Raw genomic sequence first — 14,142 nt, forward strand, 5'->3', positions numbered from 1 at the left:
CACTTAATTGCAGCAAAGCGGAGAAATCGCCGTTACGAAAATAAGTGCGAGACACTTGAAAGAATTACGTTTAAATATTTCAAAGTACATGTATAAAGGGAACGGATAAAGTGATATAAAATGGAACAGTACCAAACGAGGTGTGAGAAACGACAGAAATAGAACGATAAGTTTAGTAGTAGGACTAGGCCCTAGCAAAAGTTTGCAGCACCGAAAGCTACGCGAAAATTAATACACATCGGAAACTGTATTGCGACGAGATCCTTGGGATCGTCAATAAACGATACAAAACAAAGGAAATTAATTCATTTTGACCGGAAAATAGTTTGTTATAAGTATTCTGTTATATGAGATCTCCTTTAATAGGCCTAGAAATACATCGAGTTTCCACGAAAGAAAGTTAGAACGCTTTTCACCTGCACATTTACTGCAGTGCTCATCAATACACGAACAGAAACTCACCTCTTCCTTGCAGAAAAATGATGCAATAACGTTACAAAAAAACACACACAACACTCTAAAAATCATTTCGTACTTGGGAGGCAAGGGAAAAGCGGAAGAAGTAGAGAAAAAGAAGCAGACATATCACAATGGAGTGCTTCTACCCCGACTCAAAACGAAACAGGGTACTAGTACTGTTTATAGTGGCAGCTGGCTACAGTGTGTAGCTAAGCTACTATACTCACACTCCCCAGCCGGCCACACATGGGGATACACGGCGATCGATGTAAACATCCAGGGTCCGTAGGCGACAGGGATTTACGCGCGCGAAGTTCCGTTCGGTGTACACAGTACGCAAGCAGCGAATTGCATGTGCGCTCACTATTCTATAATAGAAGATACGAACACACACACACGTCGGGTACACACAGACACACACACATGTATGCGGGCAATGTGGGCCGGCTGGAGAATGAAACATGTTCAGTGTGTAGTCTATATTGCAATTGCAGGGATAATAACTTCGAGCGTCAGGGCTCGCTGCGCGCGCCGGGGCCGCTCGCGCTCGTCACATAGTGTGAGTGTGTACATAAACTATGATTCTGTCCTGAAACGTGAGTCTATACGGCAAAAAAACTTAAGGAGCCAGCCGGGCTTTTTTCATACATTTCTGGGGAGCCCGTAGCGATTCTGGGGAGCCAATGGTCCCCGGGCTCCCGCTAAGGTCGAGCCCTGACAATGATAGATAAGGAGACTGAATGTAGACATGTCAAAGGATATTATTTCAGAAACAAACTATTAAATAGAATAAAGTCATATGGAATTAAAATACTTTTGCCTGAGTGCTGTAAGAGTTGTCACTTCTTTGGGAGAAAGAGAAAAAGTTAACAAGAAGACAGTAACCTTCTTCATCTTGTCCACCTCTTGCTTGTGAGAAACAAGTAGCTTGTTAAGCTCCTCATTGCATTCCATGAGATGGACCTTACCAGATTCGAGCTTCCTGTAGATAAGAAGGATGCAATATCATATCATCCACCACTGCACAACAATGACACTAACAACAAAAGAAACATGCAGTTTGGAAAACAGGAAATACATACTGCACAATTACAAAATACACTGGATAGCAAAAGAAAGTACCCACTGACTTCTGTCAAAGGCTGCACACAAAAATTCACCATCTAGAAATAAACATTTTTTTGTACACAGGTATGCTGCGATATCCATTAGTAATCACATACCCAATAGCAAGTGATTATCTTTATTACAAAGAAAAAAAAATGACATGCACAGCATCTTGGTCACTGAATCAAAAGTCGCAAAATGTAACAGAATGAGCCTTACAAGCCTTACGAGACATGGCATAATTTTCCTGATGGAAGCTTTCTTAGACCAGAGTAAAGTAATGTCCAGTCTAAAGAGCTGACTGATTTTATTCTGAGAATTAGCATAATCAGGAAGGATAGCATCCCTAAATGCAGAATACACTCATTAACATCATTTTGACAAAACAGGAGTTCACTTTGTCATATTGGTTGTTTAAAAATGTTATCCATTCAGTGGCCATTTTCGCATGGTGGAAAGTGCTGTTGTGTGGGACTTTTGATTCAATGACCATGATGCTGTGCATGTCAAGTTCTTCTTTGTTATGAAGACATTCACTTGCTTATGTACATGTGATTTAAAGTAAGGGGCATTGTAGCACACCTGTGTACAAAAATTGTATATTTCTAGGGGGTGAATTTTTGTGTGCGGCCTTTTGACAGAAGTGGGTACTTTCTTTTGCTGTCCAGTGTACATTGAATTTTACTCTCATTGCCTGTCTCTAACTTATGACTATCAAACAAGAAATACAAACCAATTTTACAAAAAAGACTGGCAGAAGAAGAATTATGTCCTATACATGTAGCACCTGAGGACCCTGACCATGGCATCACAAAATTTTGCAGGATCACCTTCAAGTAATAATGCACATATCTTGCAATATTGATAGATTTCCCCATGAGTAGAAACATAATATTTCATTTGTTTGGATTTTACATTTTGAAACAAGACCGTTGAATACTTGTATATATACGATTTTGACAAGTGAATGTCACAAATGTTCAGTGGTACCTACAGGTGATACTACAAACCTTTATTAAACAGTTGGCTTTCTTAAAGAAATTGATGAATACACTTATTTACCATACTCTGTCTGCTTCTTATTTACTATGTGACTATCTGTTTACAATTTCAGAGAATTCTTATCTAAATACTATAAAACCATTAAAACTGGTGCTGTACGATGCTGGACATTGTCATTTACTAGTTCATTATTTATGGCTCTCTTACATACATACATGTACATAATTTCAACTTGACTGGTTAAAGTGTGATACGGGAACAACACATTTTTGATGGACTAGTGAAAGAGAGATACAAAAGCTTGTGCCTAGTAGTAGCATCTGAGAAAGTGCTTACACCATAATATGTCTCTTCAAATGCCTTTACAACCTGTACATAGATTGCACATGAGGAATTGGTCTCTTTTGGTCTAGGGTCTGTAAAAGACAAATAACCAGCTTCCTTCACATTCCTATCGCTATCAAGAACAATTTCAGATTTTGACATGAAGAACATACAGAAATATTACAGAAACTATTTTCAAACTTGAAAAACAATATCTGGAAAAAAAGTTTGATATTCTAATAAATACAGGTCAAAGTGCAATACAGGCATGAGGTGAGTTGCAACTTGGTAGTAAACCTAGTCACTTTTATGGATAACAACTGAACTATGGATATCAAGTTTGATTACCCCTCCCCCCTCCACAAAAAAAAAAAAAATAGTTAATAAGTTGAAATAATATGATGACTTTATATCAACTATTGTTGTTTTCCTATTCACATACATGTATCACACAATTGCATAGCATGGGGCAATTGCTGCTGCACATATCTGCAAAGTGTTTGAATGCAGTACTACAATCTGCAACTTTTAAGGCTGAAACTTGATAAGAGGGAGAGATAAGAAGAGAGGTGGGGGAGGAGGCTACTCACCGAACATCATCTCGTAACTGCTGGTCCTTGAGGCTGCAATCATTGCTGAACTGGCGTTTCTCCAGCTGTAACTGCTTGACCCGAGTGCTGAGCCGAAGGATCTCTTCCTCTTGGAGGCGGAGCTGGTCTTTCATGGCAGTGTTCAGCTCCTCAAGTGCCTTGGCCTGAATACAACCACAGGTAGTATGACAAGTTTTTAAAGAGCCATGACTTACACTGATAAAGACTGTCATAAACTAAACCCTCCCCCTCCTTCAAAAGCAATATTTTCAAATATTCAGGCCTTTTGTTCCCTACTTTCAATTAAAGTTTACTTCTGATATTAGATACATATCAATGTATATGCCACAGATTTTGTGAGAATTATATTTCCGGAATTGGGAGTTGCACATAAATGTTTACAAATAGCTACATTTGTGATTGAAAACCAGAGTGTCAGAATGAAAAGTATATATATTATTCCTTTTGAGAAGAAAAGTTCATAATTTCCCATTTTTGAACTGATATACATGGCAACATTTTTGTGAGTTGCTAATTTTGCGAATATCAGTCAACTTGCAAAAACTCATGTACAAAAAACAAAAAAACAAAAAACACTGTAAAGTACATGATAGCATTCTTTTTTCCAAAATAAAAAGAAATGTCCTCAAAACATATTTCTTCAAGTGAACTTCTAGTTTCTTCAGTATTGCGTCCCCACTTAAGATGAAGAGAGAGAAAGAGAGAGTGCCTTGTGAGTCTTGCCAAGGAGCCGTCGGTTCCTGCCTGCATGAACTTCCCTCTTGTGTCTCTCATACAGGAGCTGGTTGTGCAGGAGCTGGAGCTGCCCCTTCAGCACATTGATCTCATCAGCTGGAGGAGAGCCACCATAGTGAGTCCAGTTCACAGACTTCTGGCTTGTTAGAGGCAGTCTGCCGATCAAAACAAAGCATGAACTTTCAACTCTACAAGCAATATAAAGAGCACAGAGATGTGATGCCTTTACAACTAAGTAGAGTAATGCCCTGAAGGGGGAAAAATGATATATGATATTCCCCAGTCACATTTTAAATATTTGAACATATATTTTGTCCTTTGGCAAACAAGTACAAGTGAGCTCATGAGTATATTTTCCTGCCAGAGAGAAGAAGAATAAGATAATGTGATAATGTAATGATATTACTTTTTGCCACTAACTCAACATCTCCATGGAATTTTTTTTTTTTTTACATTTAGTACTGCCATACCACGTTTACATTAATAATTGTACATTTATTTCTACCCTGTCTGTCAATTAACATCATCATTGGACATTCCCAGCTGCAGAAATTCCCATGGTAATATTGCTGCAGAAATCATCATATCATCTGTACATTGGAATATGCGAATTACACCGCATATCTAATATCAGAGAAAGATCAGCTGAAACTGGTTAAAATCATAAGATTTGCACCAAACCAGAAATGTATGAAGAAAACTCAACAAATCAGGAGAGAAACAGAAAGTTCTATATCCTGAAATGTGTTGCCAATTCGACAATTACACATGTAGGTACAAAATCTAGCTAATGAAGTATAACATAGTATAAAAACTAGAAATGTCACTATGGCGACTGGTATGCCTCTTCCAAGTTGCATGGTTCTCCCAATAGGTCTAGAGTATGTCTTGAACAATATGAGACGACAGTTTCACAAAATTGGCGTAATACTGAAATAACACTTTTGTCACAAATGTGTTGAGTGTTTACTTTCCTTGAACTAGGTTTCCTTTGGATGAATAGCTAAATTGTTTAAGAGAGAAAGTATTTGGGAATTTGTGCATTTTCACATGACCCTTGAACTTATGACCCCATGGCCCACAATTCTTTATATAATCACTAATGGCTCGGTCACAAATACCATTAAGAACTGCTATGAACGCCGTACGAAGGATTTTTAAACAATTTCGTACGATCTTCTTAAGAAGGCCGTACGAAACCAGTGTTCGTAGACCGTTTGTAGACCATTCATAAGTTCGTAGCCTGGTCAATGGACTTGTCCAAGATTTTTCTTTTTTTAACTTCGTACGAATCCCTCTCTTCGTAAGGTGGCCATACGAACTCCAGAATTCGTACGAACAGGGACATTCGTACGAACGCATCGTTTATACAAACCTTTGTGACCCTTGCATAACTGGCAACATCCATTTTCATCAAAATACTTTGAGCTTTTTAAAAAATATCGGGACAAAATTGTAACATTTCAACATTTTCACTTGACCTTTGACCCCATGGCCAAAATCTTTCATTACAAAATCCCTGTACAGTATTACCAATCAATTATAAAACATTACATAGCAATCATGATACATGTAGGATATGTTCTCAGACTGCAATACTGTCCGCATACCTTTTTGGCTAATATTTCACTTTTTTTTGAACTCAACAGAAATTGTATAATCATGCCGTAATTTCACACATTTCTCATGCATATGTGACCATTTCAGAGCAAAAAATTAAAGTTTCTACAGGCGAAGAAAAACTATGTATTATGTTATGTTATAATGAATTGTGTACAATGTATGCCCCTGGCACCCTCCTGGGGTGACCTTGGGGCAGAGTCATACAAACACTTACCTGCTGAGTTCTTTGTCATGGACCTCATCACTCATGGCAATATGCCTGTCTAGTATTTCTGTTGGTGAGAACACCAGGTGGAGAGGATTGGTCACACTCTGCACTTCGGATGATGTCACATGGTCACCTTTACTCCGGGAGACAGATGTGGCCATGTCCGAATGAGATGTGTATAGGTATGAAGGTGTGACAAGAGGGAAAAGGTGGCTGAATGCCATGAAGGCTTGATGGGCAGAGGTGTGGGCACTGCTGGTAAATGTGTAAGGGGACTCTATGCTGTCCACTGAGCAGTCTCTAATTGGGGTGAAACCTTGGTTGATGCTGGACTGCCTATGAAGAGTTTCTTGTGGTTCCTTATGGGTTAATTCTGTCTCTTCTGTTGTCTCTCCAGTGGCATATGCCGGCCTTACTCCTGGCTTTTCTGAAGAGGTATTACCAGCACATTCTTCACGAAAGAGTTTTTGACTGATCTTCTGCCCTCCTGGACTATGATGAGGACCCTCACTGATGCTATTTTGCTCTGCATTACACTGACACTCACCAGCCTGTACTGATGATTTGTCAGTGCTCTGCCCTTCTCCTGGCTTTTCTGAGTCACAAAGAGAGTCAGAGTGTTCTGCTGGTAGATCATTGCTGTCCTTCTCTTCTGCCATTTCATGTCCAGAAGGACCAAATGATCTGCCAACCTCAAACTTGGGTGTACTGTTCATCACAAAGCTGTAATTGGGGGTGCCATTCAAGGCAGTGCTAATGTAGTGTGTGGACTCCTTACTTTCACCTTTGTGCTGGTTTAAACCAGCAATGACCTTCGACATGAATTCCTCGTTGTGCTGTGGACTACTGACGATAGAAAACACCTCAGCATTGTTTGCATCCTCTGAAAAAAAAAACAAGCAAACATGCCAACATACACAGAGATAAATGGCATAAATGGCATTAGAATAAAAAGAAAATGGGAGAAAGCAAATAGCTACACATTACTAAAAGCTGAATTATTTTTACTGCATATTATGATTTTATGCAATTTTCTCTCATTATAGGTCTCAATATGTTTTTTAAACTATGAATTAAAAGTTGCTTTGAATGTAAACTGTAATGTTGGGCCAGAGGATGAAATCATACTGTATTCAATATTCTTAATTACCTCATTAAAAAAGTCATCAAAGCATACATGCAATTTCAAACTATATATATACATTGTATACATCATTGAAGGTGATTAACACCTGTCTGACATTTCTGTACTGGTAAAACATGCTCTTACCGTGGCAGGAGACTTTCCACTACCTATCATATTTGTCCTGCACAACTTTGCACAGTCCAACAAGTCTACCAAATTTGATTTGCTCTGCTTAAAAACTGGAGAAAAAGGTCCATCTGCAAGTTTGTTTTTGTTTTTCCCCCGATTGGGGGCCATAATGCACTGTTACCAAGGCAACACAATTCTGAAACTCTTAAAAATTTTCCTAGCAGATCACACTTACCATGTGTGCTAAATTCATTCTGCTTCATGTGAAAACTGGATAATTTTAATCTGCAGCATTTTGTCCATATTTGGGGGCCATAATGCATTGTAACCATGGCAATGAACTTTCCAGTACTCTTCAAAAATGTGTCTTGAACTACTTTACATCGATTTTTTCATGTGTGCATAGAGGACATGGGAAGGTACAGATATCATCCTGGCCCACATACTTTGTAGTGTACTCCAAGTATTTGGAGTATCACTACATTGTGGTGGCTTAAACTACAAAAGACAGCAACCAGAGTGGAAAGACAAGCATAAACAAACTAAATTGAATTGAAGAGAAAAGAGCATTTCATCACCTTGTTCTCTGTGGTCTCTGTGCTCAGCAGACAGATCTTTGATGACATTAGGTAAATCCTTTAGAGAGACTGATGTTCCATGCTCATCAGACGAGTCTTCCTGCTGAGCTTTATGACATTTCATTTTTTGCTCATTTGTTTCTTCAACAGAATCCTCCAACACTCTTTCTTCAAGCCCTGGTCCTGGCCCCCTGCCAGATGACTGCAGCGACCTAACCGTAGACTCTCGATTGCTGTTCTGATTTTCCCCTGGTTTACAGGCCTGACGCATGAAAGACGCTCGTCCGCCAAAGTTAAATACAGAACGATCAACACTCCCTTTTCGGATGGGGGATGTAGGTAACCATGCACCATTGGCTTCATAACCAGGTGTAGATGGAGCAGAAGTTGTTCTCTGAAGAATGTTCTGATGTCGGGGTAGAGCACTAGGGCCCTTGCGAACAGCTTTGCGAACTGCTTTGCTTGGTGTGTGTCCTTCACTGATGTTAAAGAGGCGCTGTGTCTGCTCCTCACCAAAAGCTGAATGTGGAGAGTCACGGGGAGTAGTAAGGGAGCTTGATGGGTCTCCATACCCCATTTGGAGAGAGGATGTTGTACTGAGGTCCATCAAACTGCCTCCAGGAGAAGGGGGGTGAGAGCTGGGAGGGGTGGTCAGTCCGCAATCCACAGCAGGACTCCACATCATGGAGAGGATGGCTTGAGAGGAAATCAGGCTGGACGTTGGGTCTGGCTTCTTTGGCAGGCTGGTAGGAGTCTGTTGCTTGGTGGATGACGCATGTTTTGTGTCACTTAATGATAGTGAATCTGTAAAGGTCAAACACACCATGATGTAATGAAAGATGACACATTAGCTTATTCTACTACACAGTATTATTGGCAGTGTTTTATTTTTAGTTAATTTTGCAGGTAGATTGATACCCATGAATTAAAAACTCACTAATGCCTCCTATAAAAAAAGAAGAAAAGGTTGTGTTCATCTATAGGATGGGAATTCACATACTTTTCTTCTAAAGAGATAATCTTTTATTTCTTATTCTGTCATCATAGTTTCACTTGTAAATACAACCACCCACGAAATGGTGTTACAAGTACCAGTTTACCAGTATTCCATATGACTAAGTTGTACTACAATGTACATGGTCTGATGAAGAAGATATTTCTATTCTTCTCTCCTTAAAACCTATAAGGCCCAAGCCCAAGGCACTCCAGGGAGCATTCTGAACCATTTGAACCTAGTTTCCATTCCCTGTAACTGAGAATGATTCCAAGTCTGTTAAAAAAAAAAAAAAAAAAAAAACTAGAAATGTCGCTATGGCGACTGGTATGCCTCCGCCATAATGCATGGTTCTCCTAAGAAAATAGTGAAATTTTGAGGAGTTAACCTTGACCTTTGACCCAAAAATTCCCTCGATAATCCCTGCCAGTCAGTACATGTACCAAGTTCCATAAAGATACCTTGAACCATTTGCAAGATATGAACAAAAAAGTGAAACTTAAATGATTTCACCTGACCTCTGACCTTTTGACCTTTGACCTGATGACCTGAAACTTTCTCTGGAGAATCTTCATTTGGTAGTTCACGTATACACTAAGTTTCAAGAAAATACCTTCAGGAATTGCATTGATAAGGGGAAAATAGTGAAATGTTGAGCATTTGACCTTGAGTTTTGAGCTTTGACCTCTGGCCAATTTAACTAAAAATATAATGAAGTAATTGCCCCATCATATGTCATCATTTGACAAAGTTTGGTGAAACTTGCCTCATCCAATCTTGAGTTATCGCGTAAACGGACACAATTTCATGATTTGACCTTGACTTTTGACCTTTGACCTCAGCCGATTTCACCCAAAATTCAATTAAGTTATTGCCTCATTATACTTTACACCTGGACCAAGTTTGGTAAAATTCCACTCAATATTACTCAAGTTATTGCGTAAACAAATGCGGACGGACGTACGGACGGACGGACAACCCGAAAACATAATGCCTCCGGCACCCTTCGGGCGGAGGCATAAAAAACGGTGGGTTTAAAAACCAATCAGGAAATTTAAACATATATGCACTTCTATCCTTACCAGATTATACAACTGAACATTTCTAGCTGAAGCTATGACTAGAGAATATTTAATGCATTCATCTTTGACCCATCACCATTCAATTGGTTATATAAATATCAATTTATTACTACCCTGTCTATCAACTTACATTATCACATGACATGTCTATCAACTTACATTATCACATGACATTCCTATCAGAGGTAATAGCTGGAATAGACAGCTTTTAGCAAAAGTAATACTGTATACGCTATAATTTTCGCGTACATAAATTTTCGCGAATTGCCGCTGTCACACATTTTCGCGAGTGGTTAAATTCGCGATTGGGGGACCAGAGAAAATATGAAGTGGCAAAGAAAGTGTGAATCTTCAACTTACTAGCAAATAAGAATGATACTAGTTATACACTGCATGGAAAAAACTTACCAAACTCTGCGAACTAGTAAGTTAGAATTCAACATTTTTGAAGTGGTTAAAAGTCCATTGCGCTAGATTTCTGACGAGTGGTCCCCTTGCGATAATGGATTGGCTCTCTACACTGAGTATTCGTAAGTAGACGTGGACGTGCTAAATGTACGTAAACAAGCTTAGTCAGTATGGTCTGTTCGGTAAGCCATGACATGGTATACTAGTACTGAAATGTTCGTATCATCAAGGCAAGGGATTCATTTTGGAAGGTAAATATTTTCGCGTGTTGTTCATTTCGCGAATAGCTCCCGACTCGCGAAATTCGCGAAAATAAACCCCCCGCAAAATATATAGCGTATACAGTATAACCTTTCGACCCTAGCATTTCATTAAAAAAAAAAAAACAATTGTCAATTTGTTTCTACCCTTCCTTCCAAACAATATCACCACTAGGGGTATCTTCATATGTATTTACAGCTGAAAACTGTCCTCTTTTAACGATCAACTTTCAGTGACTTTTCTAACCTTTAGCCCAGAGGGATTTTTCCAAAAATGTATTCAGGGCATCTACATCTCATGTAGCATACCAAGGCCAGGTGTCAAGAAAATCCATAGAAGGATAGTCTCTTATATCACCAAAATGTAACTTAGGATGGGCAGACAGACAACCTGTAAAAAACATGTGTCCAGTAGCCTGCAGGGTAAAGGTATGAAGACGGTAAACAATAAAGGCCTGAGTGAAAGTAATGGCTCACCTGATGTTGTAACTGGTGATGCTACCTTACAGGCTGATGACACATTGCTCCTTGTTGCAGTATGTGATGTTGCACCTTGCCGAGACTCTGACAATGACAAGCTATTGGTAGAGTGGTCATCACATGTTGATTCTGTGGTATCCAAGGAAACACGGGCGCACTCCATCAAAATGTCATGGACCTCCATTTTCCTCCATCTATGGCATTCCACAAAAGAATATGTCAGTTGATAATCTGATTTTGTTTCTCGCAAGAAGGCTGTAGGGTTGTGCAACATGGGGTCTTTAACACATACTGGTATTCCATGGAAAATGTAATGCAGTGCAGAATTAATCTAATATTGTACAGGCAATTTAGGAGAATGAGCTATGAGAAGAAAGAAATTTGCGCAAGTAAAATACAAAACTCTACAAACCCAGACTCTATAACAGCAGCATCTGTTAGTTTGGACAATAAGAGAACATGACAACAAGTAATACAAGTTATAACTTCTACAGACTGTTGCAGGGGCAATTTAAAACAGTACATGTTTAAATGTCTTTGAAACATTATATATGTGTACACTGGCGACTCCACGATAATGGGACATTTTGAACGCTGTATGGTTTCGTTTGCATCAGTCTCATTATCAGCTCAGTGAGTGAATTGCTAACACTTTTTAGTGGTCCATCATGTCCAGGCAACAGCTAGAGATAGTTAACTTGATGAATATCAAACAATGTTGACAGTAGAAAACTGTGAAAAATTTCCCTAATTTTTACCGGTTTTTGATGGCATAGTGTACTGGTACATTTCTGGATATCATGAAAAAGCTATCAACTCCCCCTACATGTAAACATATTTATATTCTACTAATTTCTGCATCATTTCATTTACTAAAGACAGGAGTTTGGTCAATTTTACGAAAAGATGTTTGGTATGGAAACGGATAGGCCTAATCATTCAAAATAGATGGCTTGGCATAAATTTTCAGACATTTCTGTCCAAATGCAAGGGTATTATTACCCTTGTTACAATGTAACGGCAAACAATCAAAAGGTTATTGAAAGAAACAACTACACATAAGGCTAAAAGAGATTGCGTGCTCAATGTACATAATGTGAGGGAAACTTGCCACCCATGCCAGCCAGGCCAGGCTGGTGGAAATTTTCAAGAAAGCAATGTGCCACCAGACTTAACTGCAGGGCAAAGGAATTTGCGTACACATTCCTTCACACCCCATCAGGTTGTAAACAGCAGGAATAGGGGAAGATGGGTATTCATCATTGCTGTCTGTGCTGCTCCTGGCAGCTCCTACTGCAGGTGCATCAAACCATCACTGCTCCAGTTCATGGTCTTGAAAACACTGTTTTATATGTGTACACAACTGGGCCAGCCATTATACTACTGTATCTCAGATACACACAAGTAAACGAATCTGGAGCTTACTGATCGTATATCACAAATTATGATGTTAAAACAATGAAACATTTGATCCAGAACAAATAGCAGGAATTAATGAAATGACGGAAATAGAGTTTACAATAGTCAACAAACGAAAACACGCAATCCCTATGAGTATGTTGGAGCTAGATGATCAATTTGATGATGTAAAATCTGTTTAATATGATTCATGATCTGTACGAATAAAAAACAGTAAAATTTAAGGACTTAAAAATAATAATTAAAAAAAGATTATATATGTATATATTTTTTTTTCTACAGTTGGAATGACAACTAAAAACCATTTTTAAGTATTAACATTTTTCATAGGGTTTTAGTCGTGAGTGTAGGCTCCATCGTCACGTTTCCCAGGAAGCTCAAACAAAATGGCAGCATCCAGCTTCATGTAGGATCGTAGCACTTGATTGATTGAAGTACGCAAAATGATTTCAATAGACTGCACATCTGCACTACCATCTTTGCCACTGGCAGAGTGTGGAGCACTGATTAACCACCATGAGGATTCTTTTCATCTACATACATTTATCATAATCTCTCCAACAACTGCCATAAGGAAGACTTGGTATGTCCTAAAATAACCCAAAGTGAAGAATACTCAAAGAAGTGTTTATACCTTAACGACATGAGCTGACCATGGGCTAATACTGTACTTTAATTTTTCTCATCTACTATTGTGTAAGGGATCATACTTTATTGTTGTCTCTCTTGTGGGAGAGTGTATGATGTATATATGGGGAGCCCAACACCGTTGAATGTGAGTCAGGAGACTAAAATGCATTGATAAAGTTTGAAGTCCGAGATTGGATTTTGGACTACAGTGCACTCCCGTTATAACGAAATGCTCAGGACCAGCAGTTTTCTTTCGTTATAACGAAATTTCGTTATAACCGAACAAATACAATATATAACGAAAACAAGGAAACCACATATATACACTGTATATATCATATTCTGTTTGCTGAATACTCATCATACACTGGAAAGCTATGTGAAATGTGATGGGATAACTGTATCACAATAACAAACGCAAGTTCCCCTCAGAAATTGTGAAACGAACACACAGTGGTATGAAGCGTTCACCCATGTAGAGACGCTATAAATGCTTGTTCCGCTATGTATTTTCGAAAGCAATTCGCATTTCGTTATAACGGAGCATATTTCTTTTGTTTTTCTTTGTCTGTGGCGCTCGGAAAAGACTTCGTTATAACGGAAATTTCGCTATAACCGTGTTCATTATAAGCGAATTTTTTACCATAGACTTTAATGGTGATAATTTTGGGACCAGAAGATTTACTTCGTTATAACGAAATTTCGTTATAACCGTGTTCGTTATAACGGGAGTGCACTGTATTAATAGGTTTCAGCACAATCTTAAATCACTGGAGTACATTTGCTACACTGTAATATCGGAGAGTATCCAAGTCACAGCTAATCAGAGAGTAGCATGCTGCTTGATGCTGTGGTTGATGATCCGAGAGAGCTCTCAATCTGAATCTCTGCATTCTTTTTATGACTGCAGGAGACATTCTCCTCTAACACATTTGCAATTGAATCCTGATTGATTGAATAGATTACA

At 38.8% G+C, this 14,142-nt stretch overlaps 1 protein-coding gene across 1 annotated transcript in view; it reads right to left on the reverse strand.

The window, feature by feature from the left end:
• Positions 1-1,035: 1,035 nt before the first annotated feature.
• LOC139714196 (hamartin-like) overlaps positions 1,036-14,142 on the reverse strand; it is a gene marked incomplete at its 5' end in the record, with an annotated part of 37,039 nt that continues 23,932 nt past the window's right edge. The window contains 6 exons of the mRNA XM_071625912.1: positions 1,036-1,441; positions 3,483-3,646; positions 4,213-4,393; positions 6,076-6,952; positions 7,903-8,706; positions 11,124-11,320. Of these exons, the coding sequence (XP_071482013.1) occupies positions 1,255-1,441; positions 3,483-3,646; positions 4,213-4,393; positions 6,076-6,952; positions 7,903-8,706; positions 11,124-11,320 (2,410 nt within the window). The remainder of the gene's footprint in view (positions 1,442-3,482; positions 3,647-4,212; positions 4,394-6,075; positions 6,953-7,902; positions 8,707-11,123; positions 11,321-14,142) is intronic.

The sequence above is a fragment of the Diadema antillarum genome, unplaced genomic scaffold (genome assembly GCF_040938485.1).
Source record: "Diadema antillarum isolate AM-2024a unplaced genomic scaffold, OU_Dant_1.0 seq00002188_RagTag, whole genome shotgun sequence".
NCBI classification, from domain to species: Eukaryota; Metazoa; Echinodermata; class Echinoidea; order Diadematoida; family Diadematidae; genus Diadema; species Diadema antillarum.